The sequence below is a fragment of the Rhamphochromis sp. 'chilingali' genome (genome assembly GCF_963969265.1).
Source record: "Rhamphochromis sp. 'chilingali' genome assembly, chromosome: 7".
In the NCBI taxonomy this organism is placed as follows: Eukaryota; Metazoa; Chordata; class Actinopteri; order Cichliformes; family Cichlidae; genus Rhamphochromis; species Rhamphochromis sp. 'chilingali'.
This window is the reverse complement of record NC_137934.1, coordinates 11,662,201-11,675,776: the sequence shown is the minus strand read 5'-3', so window position 1 is coordinate 11,675,776 and position 13,576 is coordinate 11,662,201. Positions and strand designations below refer to the sequence as shown.

Sequence of the window (13,576 nt, the reverse complement as noted above, 5' to 3'; positions counted from 1 at the left end):
GTTTCTGTCCAGTGTCACACAGCTAGGAAATTGTAATATAACAACCCAAGCTGGCTTCATTCTTTGTTTCACTCTTGCTTCTATCACTGGATCAAGGCAATAGGGACTTGGATTATGTGTGTGTGTGTATGTATGTTGGGGGCAGGGCTGAATAAGGAGTTGTTATAGAGACCTTTAGTGCTACTGATGCCTTGAGTCAAGACCCCTATATGATTGTTTAGATTTACTGTCTCTGGAGCACAGGAGTGCAGACTTACAATCACAAACAGAGTGCAAATAATAGCCATCTGCATTTGGCTACATATCCCATAGAGACCTGGAGACTGAGGAGGAGAATAAAGGAGAGAGTCATAAAAGGAAGATATAGATGAAGATATAGTGAAAACGGAAGAACGAGGGAGAGTAAAAGACTTTGGGACATTTATTGGCAGTCTAGTTTTGTATCTGTTGATATTTAAGCATGCATTAAGCATAGTTATTCATGGTGAGAGATGACCAAATGGTAGTACACTAGGTTAACTATGAAGGCTAATAAACCTTGATCAGTGGATACCAAATGGTACATGTCCCTGTATACCCTGAGAGTTTATGTTACTATAGGGCATTTTTGCTAAACACGCGCTAAAAAATTATGAGTTAATTTACGGTGTCATTTCTTCTCCATACAAATTATATTACCTAAAAAAAAAACCTTTAAAAAAAACTTACCAATGAAATTGCTGTCTGTTTGGCCAGTTGCCTGATTGATAGCAAAGGTATTAATAGAATTTATGAAAAATAAATAATAATAATGGATTGCATTTATATAGCGCTTTTGGAAACCCTCAAAGCGCTTTTACAATTCCACTATTCATTCACTCTCACATTCACACACTGGTGGAGGCAAGCTACAGTTGTAGCCACAGCTGACCTGGGGCAGACTGACAGAAGCGAGGCTTCCATATCGCGCCATCGGCCCCTCTGACCATCACCAGTAGGCGGCAGGTGAAGTGTCTTGGCCAAGGACACAACGACCAAAACTGTCCGAGCCGGGGCTCGAACCGGCAACCTTCTGATTACAAGACGAACTGCTAACTCTTGAGCCACGATCGCCCTCGCCACAACTAAACATAAGCGCAGACAATCCCCCATCTAAAGAGAAAAAACTGCCAGTACACAACATTGCAAGTTACCGGTCTTTTGGTTTCAGATGGACTAGGAAGCATCAACAGCTCTCAAACTGAGTGAGTCAGTATGAAGAAGCTGGCTTATGCTAACACTGTGCTGAGCTAAATATGCTCTAAGGATGAAACTGAACATCCAATCTGAGGGAAACTTGGTTGACCTTAAAAAGGCACTGGATCTTAAGTAGCAGCAGGTATTTTGGTTTGAAAAGTTTGAAAACCAGATAGGCTCACAAGATTAATCTAGAGGGTATGTGTGCCTGAACATTACTGTTGGCTGCCCCTCCCCAGGATCTAGACACACATAGAAATCAAACATTCAGATCCTTGCTTTCTATCTCTTTGCTTCAATTGCTTTTCGTTGGCTGCTTTTCTTCTGATGTGTATCTGGCTGCAGCTACATGTGGCACTGACATAGAAAAGTTGCTATCAGCACTATGCACTTGTTGCTGAAAATTTGTTCCAGCTATATGAAAGAAACAATAAATATATGTGATAAAATGTCTCACGTAGAGTAAAGTTAATACAGATGGATCTTTTCTAAAGGATAATAACCAAAGCAGAAATTGCTTTTTTAATATACCTTAAACAAGAAAGAAAAGTTTTGATACTCGATCAGACAGTGAGCTTTAACATTTTTTGCCCATTAGGTTTGAAACTTTAGCACCAACATTTTCTCTAAGTTTTGCTTTTCTTCTGTGAAATTCTTTTCATGTTTCACAAATATAAGGGGTCAGAGGTAGAAATAAGAAAAGTTGGGAAATTACTGGCCAAAATAACCAACACCGAGTCCTCTGAAGTGATCAAAATGATTCACAGCATGTTAACCAAAACAGAAATTATACATTCAGAGCAAACCAGCAATGAAAAAAATACCCACATGCCTCTGGCCTTCAGCCCTTTTTTCATTTCCATTCTACCATTTTAAAACAATTAAAAAATGGTTTGCTTTGGGTATTTGATACAGTGTCCTTGTTTACAAATGCCTTGCTCCTCAGGTTACACGGGAACTGAATGATTCATAGTTGTTTTTCGCTATTTTTTTTAATAATACCCTGAGATTTCCACAGTGGAGGAATTTACTTCACAGCATTTGACTCCTGATACTTTGAACTATCTGCTCATGACTTCAACATGCCGAACCTAATGTTTGGCTTGATTTGTAGGGTATTTGATGCGGTTATTTAGTGAGGGATTTTGTTGCCAGTTGTATTTAAATACAAGCTGCAAATCAGCTCGCCTGTGACTGTGTATGAAAACTTGTGTATTTCCATAACAAGGCAGAAAATAACTTGATAATGTGAGGACATTAACTGAGAAATAGAAGGCTTCTGTTTTCTGTTAGGTTCTCAAAATCTTATAGTGAGAGAGAGAGAGTAGTTCTACACGACTACTGTGAAAAATACAGGAATTACTTGGGGTCTTGATTTTATACAATTTTAAAACCTATATTCATTTTTTCCTCATAAACACAAACCAAAAAATTATAAAGCCCTTTTCTTCAAATTCATTAGAATGAACCCCCCACACAATATAAGCATTCACACACTTTACTCAGTATTTAAGCACCTTTGATAGTGATCACAGCTTTGAGTCTACCTGGAAATGATACAAAAAGCGTTGCATGCCTGGATTTGGAGATAATCTTCCATTCTTCTCTGCACATCCTCTCAAGCTTTGCGATGCTGGATGTAGACTGTGGATGGACAGCCAAGTTCGGTGCTCTCCGGGGATATTGAATGGGTTCAAGTCAGGGATCTAATTGGGCCAAGTGGATTTGTGCACAGGGTCATTGTCCTGTTAGAAGGTGAACCTTTGACCCAGTCTGAGGTCCTAGGCACTCCTAAGCTGATTCTTATTAGGTTTATTTTTATACTTTCCCTTCTTCAGCTTTTCTTCAAGCCTGATCGGTCTCTAATTCTGAAAAACACCCCCACACCATGACACAAGTGCATTTATGGTTTGATTTGGGATTGTATCATTTAGGTGATTAGCAGTGCCGCTTTTCCACCAGATTTGACACTTTGATTTGAGACTACCAGTTCTCTTGCTGTTTAATCAAATCATGACTCTGAGATTTTTTTTTAGGCGCTTTTCCTACAATCCAGCAGGTCTACATCTGTCTTTCATTGAGCAGAGGCTTCTGACTTGCTACTCTGCCATAAAGCCCAGATTGGCGAAGTTCTCCAGTGATGGTTATGCTCTTGGAAGTTCCTTGTAGAGTCCCATCTTCCCAGCTAATCACTGGAGTTCAGCCAGAGTGACACTTCTTGATAGGTTCTTAATGATCTCTCTTAAGAAGGACCTAACTCAAGACATTCCTTTGAGGGATTAAGGAGTAGGACTGCTCTTGGGAACCTTTTCTAGGATCTGTTTTTTTAGGCAAATCTGTCTTTGAGAGCTGCAGGCATTTCCTTCAATCCTGTAGCTTAGATCACGCCTTTCAATTATAACCACTTTCTACAAGATGTAGAAATATCTTGAAGATGATCACGGAAAATGGGAGGAACCTAAGCTATAGTTCAAGTCTCATAATAAATAGTCTGAGTGCTTTCAAAGTGATATTTTATCTTATCAGTTTTGGTTAAATTTCCTCATTAAGAATACTGAATGCATATTTATGAGGGGAAAAATGAATTTAATGGTTATTAGTGTAAGACTGACCCCGTATGAAAAATACAAAGTGGTCTGAATATTTTCTTGTTGCACTCTTTCATACATGGGTCTCACACATACAAAGAAAGAGTGGCCTTATAATGGTTCTGGCTGTTTTTGCATCTGCTCACCTTGCTGCATAGCACTACAGCAGTTATATATTACCAAATGACATGAGGGCATTTAATGTAAAATTGAAGAGGAGGGAGGAACGGCTTTAGTGTCCCCTTATAGGCTCTGTGTGGTTAGCAGCAGGAACTTAATGTTAATCTTAATGATAGAGGATGCAGCGTGCCGCCACAGAGTGTGTGTGACAGTGTTATTGTCTCTATGATTAACTCAACCACTGTCTCAGTCCCTTCCTCTCAGAGAGAATCAGAGAGCAAGCAAAATAGACGTACCACTGTTTAGTTTCTTATCAAGCTCTTCTGCTATATCCTCCCTCCTTTCCTCTGCTGTCCTTTCTCTCTCTCTCTCAGAGGCCATTACTGGTGATAAACACTGTGGTTTGTATCAGCAGGATGCACCTGGCATTAAAGCGAATGCTTAAGAAAGTAATTAGTGGGTGTATGTGGCTGCTCTAGTCCCTGTAGATGCCCATAGGCGGTGTAATAAATGAGCACCAGGATCCATAGGAATAGGATGGCAGCGATTTCTGCTAGCATTGCTGTCATCGTTCAATACCCTGACGCAGAGCAATGGCCTTGTCATGCCTGCTAGCAAATGACTGAATTTCTCCCTGATGGATCCACAAATGCAGAAGCTTCTCTACACCCGACGGTTTAATGTTCCAGTCTGCACTGAAAGTAGTAAATGTCATGTATCTTTGAGTGTATGGGCCTATAGTATGCTTGTATAAAGCAAAATGTAAAAAGTTCTTCTACCTTTTGGGAAAGATCAGTGCCACCTATGTGACTACATTCTTGATATATTAAGTATAACTAGCAGAAAGTGATGTTGGCTCTCAAAGGCTGAAAATGGGTTGAGCCACACCATGAAAAGCCACGGTCAGTCAAGATGCTCTGTCTCTCAGTGAGTTATTTCCAATTACTTCTTTAAACTGTTTATCTTAGCAAGTAGGCACAGTACTGGACAATAAATAAAGTGTATTGATTATTCACACTCACGTTGACATTGTTGAATGTGTGGAGACCACTTCTCATCTCGTCACAAATTGTCATTGACCTGAACTGACAAGGACTAAAGATTTTCTTGGCACTCCTAATGAATATGACCATGCGGAGGTGCACATATGTAGACATCGGTACTTCAACAGCATTCCTGCTGCATTGAACGCTGGGTAATGACCCATGCGTCCAATCCTCTGCTCTGTATCCAACAGTAGGGAAATTTCTCTCTCTAGGGGGCAAATCGTACATCTGATTCTGACTACAGGGGCTCGGATTCACCCCTCCCAATATTCCTCTGAGATCTCCAGAGTTGCTGACGGGCAAAATCTCTTTGTATTTCACACCCATGCAAGGCATGTTTAGTGAGGCAGATGGAGTGTCCTGGGCACTGATGTGAGCAAAACGATGACACCACCATTAGCATAATAGCCCTAGCTTGTGCTTGTGTCGTCATTATGGATTTTTACGAGGTGTGCGAAGAGACAGACAAAAGCAGTTAACACTGGGCAAGGCACCAGCACTGATAGGATGTCCCACTGCTTAGATTGGCTGAATGCTCCGACTCTTGCATACATCTGTCGAAAAAAGTCCCATTTAAATGCACTGAAGTTAGGTGTAGCATCAATCACAACAAGGTAAGACGGCAGCACTAAAACTCTCATAGACCTCAAGGACAAATTTGTACTTGCTAATTTGAAATGATGTGTAGCTTACAAGTGACAACAAACTCTTTGTGGATACCAAAAGATAGAATTTTCCATTGGAAGCAGTTAGCTTCCCAATTTTTTTAAGGATTAACTCATTATGAATCCATAGATAGATCCAGCAGATTCATAAAATATGGCAGAGTCATCAATAGATTCCTCTGTGGACCTTTTATTTTGTCTTATTATTAAAAAAACACAATGGTGAGAAGTGAGACTAATTTTGCCCTGGTTTGCTGTGTGGCAGGCCGGTAGTGGACCTAAACACAAAACCCGGAAAACAGCGTTATTGCTGGCAGTAAAGAAAATAAACATAGTTTTAAACCTACCCCAGAACAAGGCCTGGAAAACTATATAATAAAACTAATCAATAAAGGAACATAGAAAAGAGTGGGATGACACAACAAAGGGCAAAGAGAGACCTGAAAAGTAAAGGCAATAAATACACAAGGTAATGAGGCTAGAGGAAAATAGGTAGGAAACACAGCAGGAACAAATCAGAGATAATGGGACAGGGGAAGATGAGGCACATGAAACAAGCGATTATCAAAATAAAACAGGAAGTAACTAACAAGGAAACACCTACCAGAGACTAAAACTAAAACTCCAGGACTCAAAATATACAAAACTACAAAACCTGAGTGCAAGAACTAAAATTAGGCTTAACGACATACTAAGAAAAGAAGAGACTCAAAACTGAGATTATAAACAAAGCAGAGAATAATTAATTAATAATAAACCAAAATTAGAGTCCAATGACAAACTCTGGGTCAGAGACCCACACCACAACCAATATACCACATGTAATTGCTCATGAATGTTTAAATTAACCTGAAGCTCACTGACTTGTGGAGTCTCTCCAGACAGTAACAGATCCCCCCATTCAGGGGATTAAACTGTCACTCGATTGCCCGATTTAAAAAAACAAACAAAAAAAACCCCTCTGGCCTCTCTGTTGGTACTTATGTTATACAAATTGTTGTACACATTGGCATGGTCTTCACACCATGCTCTGAGGGCTGAACTGCACTTTGACCTTTTCTCCCAGCAGATACAGTAATTTTGATTCTTGCTTCAGGTGTTTTGGACTGGAACAATGGTAATAATAGAAAAGGCAAGGGTTTATTCGGCACTGCAGATTGTAGTATAGCTCAGTGTGCTCTAATAACAGTATGAACTCTCTGGAGGTAAAAAGTCTGTTTCCTCACTCGTAATATATATTTAATACTCTTCTTTTGTTCTGAAGTTTTCTATGTCGCGTCACACAGTTCGTGAACTCCTCTGGATTGCCCGTGTTAATGCTTTATATATTTATTCATTTTTTTCTTTTCACCTTTATCTTTTTCAACTGTTCTTGCGAGTTGATCCTTTCCTGTAACTCTCATCACTTGGACTGTTCCTTCCTCCCATCCTGTCTAACACCGTATTTTCCCCTATTTACACACTATTCTGTTCCCCTTTTCTCCCCTGCAGGAGGTATGAGGCGTATCCGGTGTGTGCAGACCTGCAGGAACAAATCCTCACATGCTACAAAGAGAATGTGGGGAAAACCCTTCACTGCTCCAACATAGCAGCCCGTTATCTGCAGTGTGTCAACGATGCCAAACAGGTGGGTATTTGTCCTAGCTGTTTTCATTCAAACATGACTTGTTATACTTGTTAATTCTGAATTTACTTATGAAATTAATTAGGCCACTCATGTTATACAATTGTAATTAGGGGAAAAAAGCTGTACGCTTCAACCTTTATGTACTCAGTAGGGTTGAATACTAATTATTGTTATTGTAAGTATTTTAATTGCAACTGTGTTTATTTCATGCTTGATTTTAAAAAAAAGAAGACATTTCTTTGTTTGCAGCTGGATTGTTGTATAAAACATATACTTGAATGCCGACAAACCTTCCACAATAACTTTTCTTTTTCTTTGAAAAGAATGACAAGTTTGTGCATGCACCCTCACGGGCAGATAATAAGTAAGTTGTTGAGCTTCCTAGCCTGATAGCGTAGGAAGTGGAAGCTTTGTGTGGATTACAAATGAGCCTACAGCTTACGTCATTTAGCTCGTAGATGTGTATAGTAGCTACACCCCAGTGGTCATTCCCTTTTTCTAAATTAAATCATATGATGAAACACACTGGCATCCATTTACATATGCTGGCTCCTTGCTTTTAGACAGTAGAATATGATTTCCACCAGGCTACTGGCGCCTGAATAAAGCTCAGTCCAGATAGCCAGTTTAAACCTCACGGCCTATTTCCATAATACCTGCTGACACAGGCATTCCCCCCAACTGTGTATGTGTGCGTTTTAATGCAATAAGACCAAGGGAGTAGCTTCTGCTTAGTTGAATACCCTTGTCCTCTCCGTGCTCTCTTTTCTTTCATTGAGAAGTGTAAATGTTTTTTTGCCCTCTGTCTTGTGCAGTCAAACTCTGTATGCTAATAGTAATGTCACTCAGGTTGGTATTAACTTGATTCCCCGCTCTCACTTTGCAATATGTAACATCCATTGCCCCCCAAAAAAGACTCAATTTGCATTCATAGAGCTTTTCTATTAGATTTTTTTGCAATTGCATTGTTTTCCCAGAAATGGGGAAAAGTGAGTTTTGTGTCTCTCGCTCACTCTCGTGGGTATTAATATTAGATCTAAAAGTCAGATGCAGGCAGATTTTTAAGCTATATGTCATGTAAATTGACGAATGTTTTATTCATCGCACAAACATGGATGCGTACGTGTGTTTAAGTCGAGGCTACATGTAGCCTCGTCAAGATTCAGCGAGGGTATGTTCACATTGCGAATGCTGTTATGATCTTGTAAATTGTTTGCAAGCGAACACGATATGGTAATCCGCTTGTGTTTATCACCTTGCAGCAATCACAGCGCACTCCTGTTCGTCTTTGCTTATCGGGCTAAGACTTACTTTTAAAGTCATTAGGTGCAAAAGAAACAGTTCTGTGATAAGGCTTTAAAGGAAATAATATGCGGAATTACACAGCCAACAAAATCGAGGGGAGGGAGGAACGAAGTGGGATTGATATGAGCTGATGCAGCTTCATGATTAGGATGTTTACACAGCTTTATCAGAACCGAGCAGGAAGCTCTTCTACAAACAAATGTCAAAGGACATGACTTTGACCTCTGGAGGTCACAAGATCCAAGCGTGCCCTCTAACAGACGTCTCTCATCCTCTTGCCCTCTCTGCGTCAAAGACACTCGATAGCATAGCTCAGACGGTTTTCACATGACAAAATCCCTCTCCCCTTCCTCGTCCTTTCCCTTCAGATCCGAAATTCCACCTTAAACTGCAGCGCCATGGGTGTAGATAGTGATGTAGCAGATGCCATCTTAGCAAGGATAAAAACAAAATCTGTCAAATTTTAGTTTTTGCAATATTGACCCCTCGTCTGGAGCCAGCCGAGACGGAGGCGTTGTCAGCTGCCCAGCCTTTGTCACTGATAATTAGCATTCTTATCGCCACAGTCAGTGATAACATTTAGACCCACTTTCGTTGTCTTTTGTGCCCTCTGCGCCCCGCCACCATCTCTCCTCCACTTCCTCCATCCACTATCCCTTCATCCCTAGTCACATTTCTAATGCATTCAGCACTTAACAGGTCTGATAGCAACCAGTGAGAAAGAGGCAGTCGAAGGACAGATAAAGTCTCCTTCCTTCTCCCTCTCTCTATGAACAGGAGTTTATCATCGAGTCCGATTTCTCCATCCGCTGCCTTCCTTCTCATTCCATATTCTCGCTGCATGACTGCCTTTTGCTCCCTATCTTTTCGTTCTGCACTTCATTTTTTAGACTGACCCTTCCATCTCCTTTTTGCTCTCAATGGGTAAGCTCAGCTGCTGTTTGTGGTTTCCAAATGTGCTGTGTTTTCTTATCCTTATATTAAAGGGAATGAAATGAAAAGTGGCTTCCTTATTATACAAAACATTTCAGTCAAATGCTCTTAAGTACTCTTATAATTTAATTTGTCAACACTTCGCTGTTACCTCTTGACATAGCACATGTTTTTGCTCCTAATTTAAAAGATTCTTAAGAATAAAGGCTAATGCCTGCCCCGCTGTCTCATTGTTTGTAATTCCAGTGCTAAAATGTAGTGGACGAGCAGGGATCTGTGGCAGAATTCACGTTTTGACCTCCCTCACATGCGCACTTTAATTTCACCATATACCTCAAATGTGTGCAGAAAGCATGCATCAATTGATGTGTGATGAAAGGGAAAGGGATCTCCATCTACACTTTAGAGTCCAAACAGCCTGCCGTGTCTAAGCGTGACCGTCAGGTTGTGACCAACATTCACAGCGTTGTGTTGAATTTGAATTCATCCCCCAGGGTGAGACTATCGACACTGAGTTTTACTGTAACACTCTGGGGCATCTGAGGGAGAACATTTGGTGCAAATAACTGAACTGTGACCATGTCATTATGCACTGAAAACGCAGGAGCTTTTTGGCAACACCAACACAGTCATCACACCCTATTCGCCAAACTTGCCAGATTTGGCTCCTGCGAGCTTGTCCCTCTTTCCCAAAATCAAGCTGAAGTGGTTCCAGTGGATGAGGGCCAGTACGCATAACAAATGTGCATGTGCAGCTCATCAGAATCGGACTTCCTAAAGAGTAATCTAAAAATAAGAGCGGCGTAGAGTTGCAAAAGGATGACGTTGATGGGGCTGGCGACAGATTTAAATCAGATGATTGGGATTTCTGTGACTGTTAACACAGCAGGAAGCACTTGTTGTGAGTCAATGAATGTAACTGAGGCTGAATAAATAGTACAGAATAAATAGCACTGAATGTATCTGATTTTAATTTATGTAGATCTATTCTTTCATGGTTGATAAATAATCAATTGAAAGCTACACTGTATAGTGTTCCTGTATAAAAGTATCCTTTTCACTCTCTGTTTAAACATCACTTACACCTAGAAACAAAGTAATGTAAGGCGTTACTGTAATAAATGTATTAATTACATCTCTCTTCACTTATCCCAAAACTGTAATGGCAGATAGCTTCCTCCCTGAGTCTGGTTCTGCCAGAAGTTTCTTCCTGTTAAAAGGAAGTCCTTGCTCATAGGGGGGATCGTCTGATTGTTTGGGTCTTGTCTTTATTATTGTAGGGTCTTTACCGTACAATATAAAGCACCTTGAGGTGACCGTTGTTGTGATTTTGTGCTATATTTATAGAACAGAATTGAATTGAAAAGTACTGGGTCCCTACATCTCACATTACAGGAGCTGCTCAGCCATAGAAACCAATGGCCTGAAGCTCCCAGCACACAGTTTTCGTGCTGATGTTAATACATGGTCTGGCTGTGGCTCTAAACACTTCCACTTTTCACTTACAGTTGACCGTGAAATATCTAGAAGCGGAAGAAATTTCACACACTCAACTTCAGTGAGCTCTTTAGAACGTCCTTTTTTTTTTTTTTTAAACAAATGCTTGTATAGGCAGACTGCAGGGCTAGGTGCTTGATTTTACACATCTGTGACAACGGCACTGCAAAGATTAAGGCCATGTCCACACTAATAGGTTTTTGTTTCTTTTTCTCTCCATTTTGGCCTTCCGTCCACACTGAGACTGCATTTTCGGTCAAGGAAAACAGCGTTTTGAAAACGCTCTCCAAAGTGGATACATTTAAAAACGCAGTTTTGGCGTCGCAGTATGGCCAGCGAACCCTTGTCAAAAACAATGACACATTTTAGTCATGTGATGCAGTCATGTGACCAATTAACCTAAGATAGCGGAGGGCATTACACAGCAGTTGTTTTGTTTGCTCTCAATTTTGACAGCCCTGTTAAAGATCATTTGCTTTGTTTCAGAACGTAAGTTGTAATAAACTGGAACCATCGTGTGGTTGTTTTCTGCTTTTTGTCGTAACATGGATGATGCAGCCAAGCAGGCGTGCTAGAAGCAGCTTCTTTTATCGGTAATCATTTTATGGTTAGATCGATAGTGTGGAAAATAAACTGGGATTCTTTTGGGACACACAACCATGGATCCACAACAGTTATTAAGTTAGTCAGTGAGGAAGAAAATATATTTTCTTTGTTTTGTTCTGTCTACTTGATTCCCCTCTTAAGTCCCTTGTTTCTTCTTCCTCCCCCCTCCTTACTCGTCTTCTCTTGGGCAGATTTCATCCAGTGGCATCTGCAGCAATAGGCCGGTTCAAATGGTTATTGACAGGGAGTACTGGGGATTTGTGGTTGCACTTATCACTAACATGGAATCCAGTGCCCTTGGGTCCTTTCTCTGCTTCTCAACCTCACTTCATCCTCTTGTCCTTTATTGTACTCTCAGGCCCTCCTCCCGTTGTCTCATCTCTCGTGTGCGAAATAATATTTTCTTCTGTTGTTTTTTTTTCTCTTTTTGATACTTTTGTTTGACTTTTCCATCTCTCTAATGCTCTTTTCTTTTCTGTTTTCGTCTCCAGAACAAGTTGAAGACTGGGGGATAAAGAAGAGAGGGCGAGAGAGAAGGAGCAATGAAGAGTTTATTGTGGGGGGATTTCTGATTATTGAGCGACTGACAGACTAAACCAGAGTGGAGGAAGAGGGGGATGAGTCAGCACCGACAAACACACCCTCAAAAACCCAATAGAGAACCAACCCAGAAAGGAACCAGATTAGAGGCACCGAGCACAGCACCTTCAGAGAAAAACACCTTTTCCCTTCAATACTTACCTCTTCAGCACCTCTTTTACCCTGTGTCTTTCTCTCCTGTGGGTGTGTAACAGAGGAGCAGTGACACTGTCCTACATTTTGGAGAAACATCAGGTACCAGCAGGGATCAGACGGCCTGAGCTTGGCCCTCTAAAAAGGGATAATGGTTAACCAGCACTGCCTCAAGAAACCAGTCACCTCTGTCCCTTGGACCCTTCTCCACACTCTCCCACTTGGAAAAATAGAAGTCTATTTTATTGATAAGTCAAATCTATTTTGTTGTTGTTGTTGTTTTCTTGCTCCTAATGCATCGTTGTGTACACAAATGCATGTCTATTTGCATCTGTTTACTTTGTGTGATTATTAATAATGAAACCATCTGTGTGTTGAGTATTCATCTAGACCAATACTTGTGACAATGTCTGAGCAGGAAATAAAAAGACAAAGCAGAAGCTGTCGCTGAACTTTTCTCCATAAATATTCAGTTTCCACCATCTCTCTTGTGTGTGTGTGTATGTGTGTTTTATGATAATTACTGTAAGCATTACCCATTTTTGATGGATCCGTGGCCCTTGTGTTGCCACAGCATTTTTGCCAAATGGAGTGAATGAGCCCAGGAGAGACAGACTGAAGCACAGGGGAAGTATTTGTCCCAGATGTTGTGCTTCATCATCGATCTTTCTCTTTTTTCTTCTTTTTCTGTCTTTTTTTTTTTTAATATAGCTCGTTGTGTGAATCCTCTGTGCTCTAGCTATTTGGGGGAAAAAACAAACAAAAAAAGGGCATTCTTTCTTGTCTGCTTATTAATCTGCTTCTGTCTTTCTTTCTTTCTGGAGTGTCTCTTCTCCGCTCAGTCTCCCAGGTTACTGCTGCCTTGAAGGAGACTTCTCGTCCACGCTGTCTGCATCCTGCCAGACTCTCTGAGTTAGATTTACCTGCAGACAGACACCTTATGTATATGTATGAGTACGGATGGGGCTGTGCATCTTTTTATTGGCCCGTTTATTGCTGCAGTAACATTATTTTAGTGTGTGGATGTCAAAAGGACATTTTCTGGACTTGATGTGGACGCAGGGGATCGCAGAAGAGACATTATCTTAATTCTCCATCAGAAGAAGGAACTGTGTGTCAGGCAGGGTGAGACAGGCGTGGTGGGTTTGTGTGCGCGGTGTGTATGTGTGTCCGCGCAAGCATGTGATTCGTTGTGACTAATCCCCCTCTGTCAGTCAGCTGTCCTTTTGCTTTTTGACTTTT

General features: G+C 40.8%; 1 protein-coding gene across 1 annotated transcript in view; it reads left to right on the top strand.

The window, feature by feature from the left end:
* The window catches only part of chchd3a (coiled-coil-helix-coiled-coil-helix domain containing 3a), an 84,597-nt gene extending 71,779 nt beyond the window's left edge, over positions 1-12,818 (top strand). The window contains exons 8-9 of the mRNA XM_080886680.1: positions 7,126-7,261; positions 12,094-12,818. Coding sequence (XP_080742806.1) covers positions 7,126-7,261; positions 12,094-12,117 — 160 coding nt within the window. The 3' untranslated portion in view covers positions 12,118-12,818. The remainder of the gene's footprint in view (positions 1-7,125; positions 7,262-12,093) is intronic.
* The last annotated feature ends 758 nt before the right edge of the window (positions 12,819-13,576 follow it).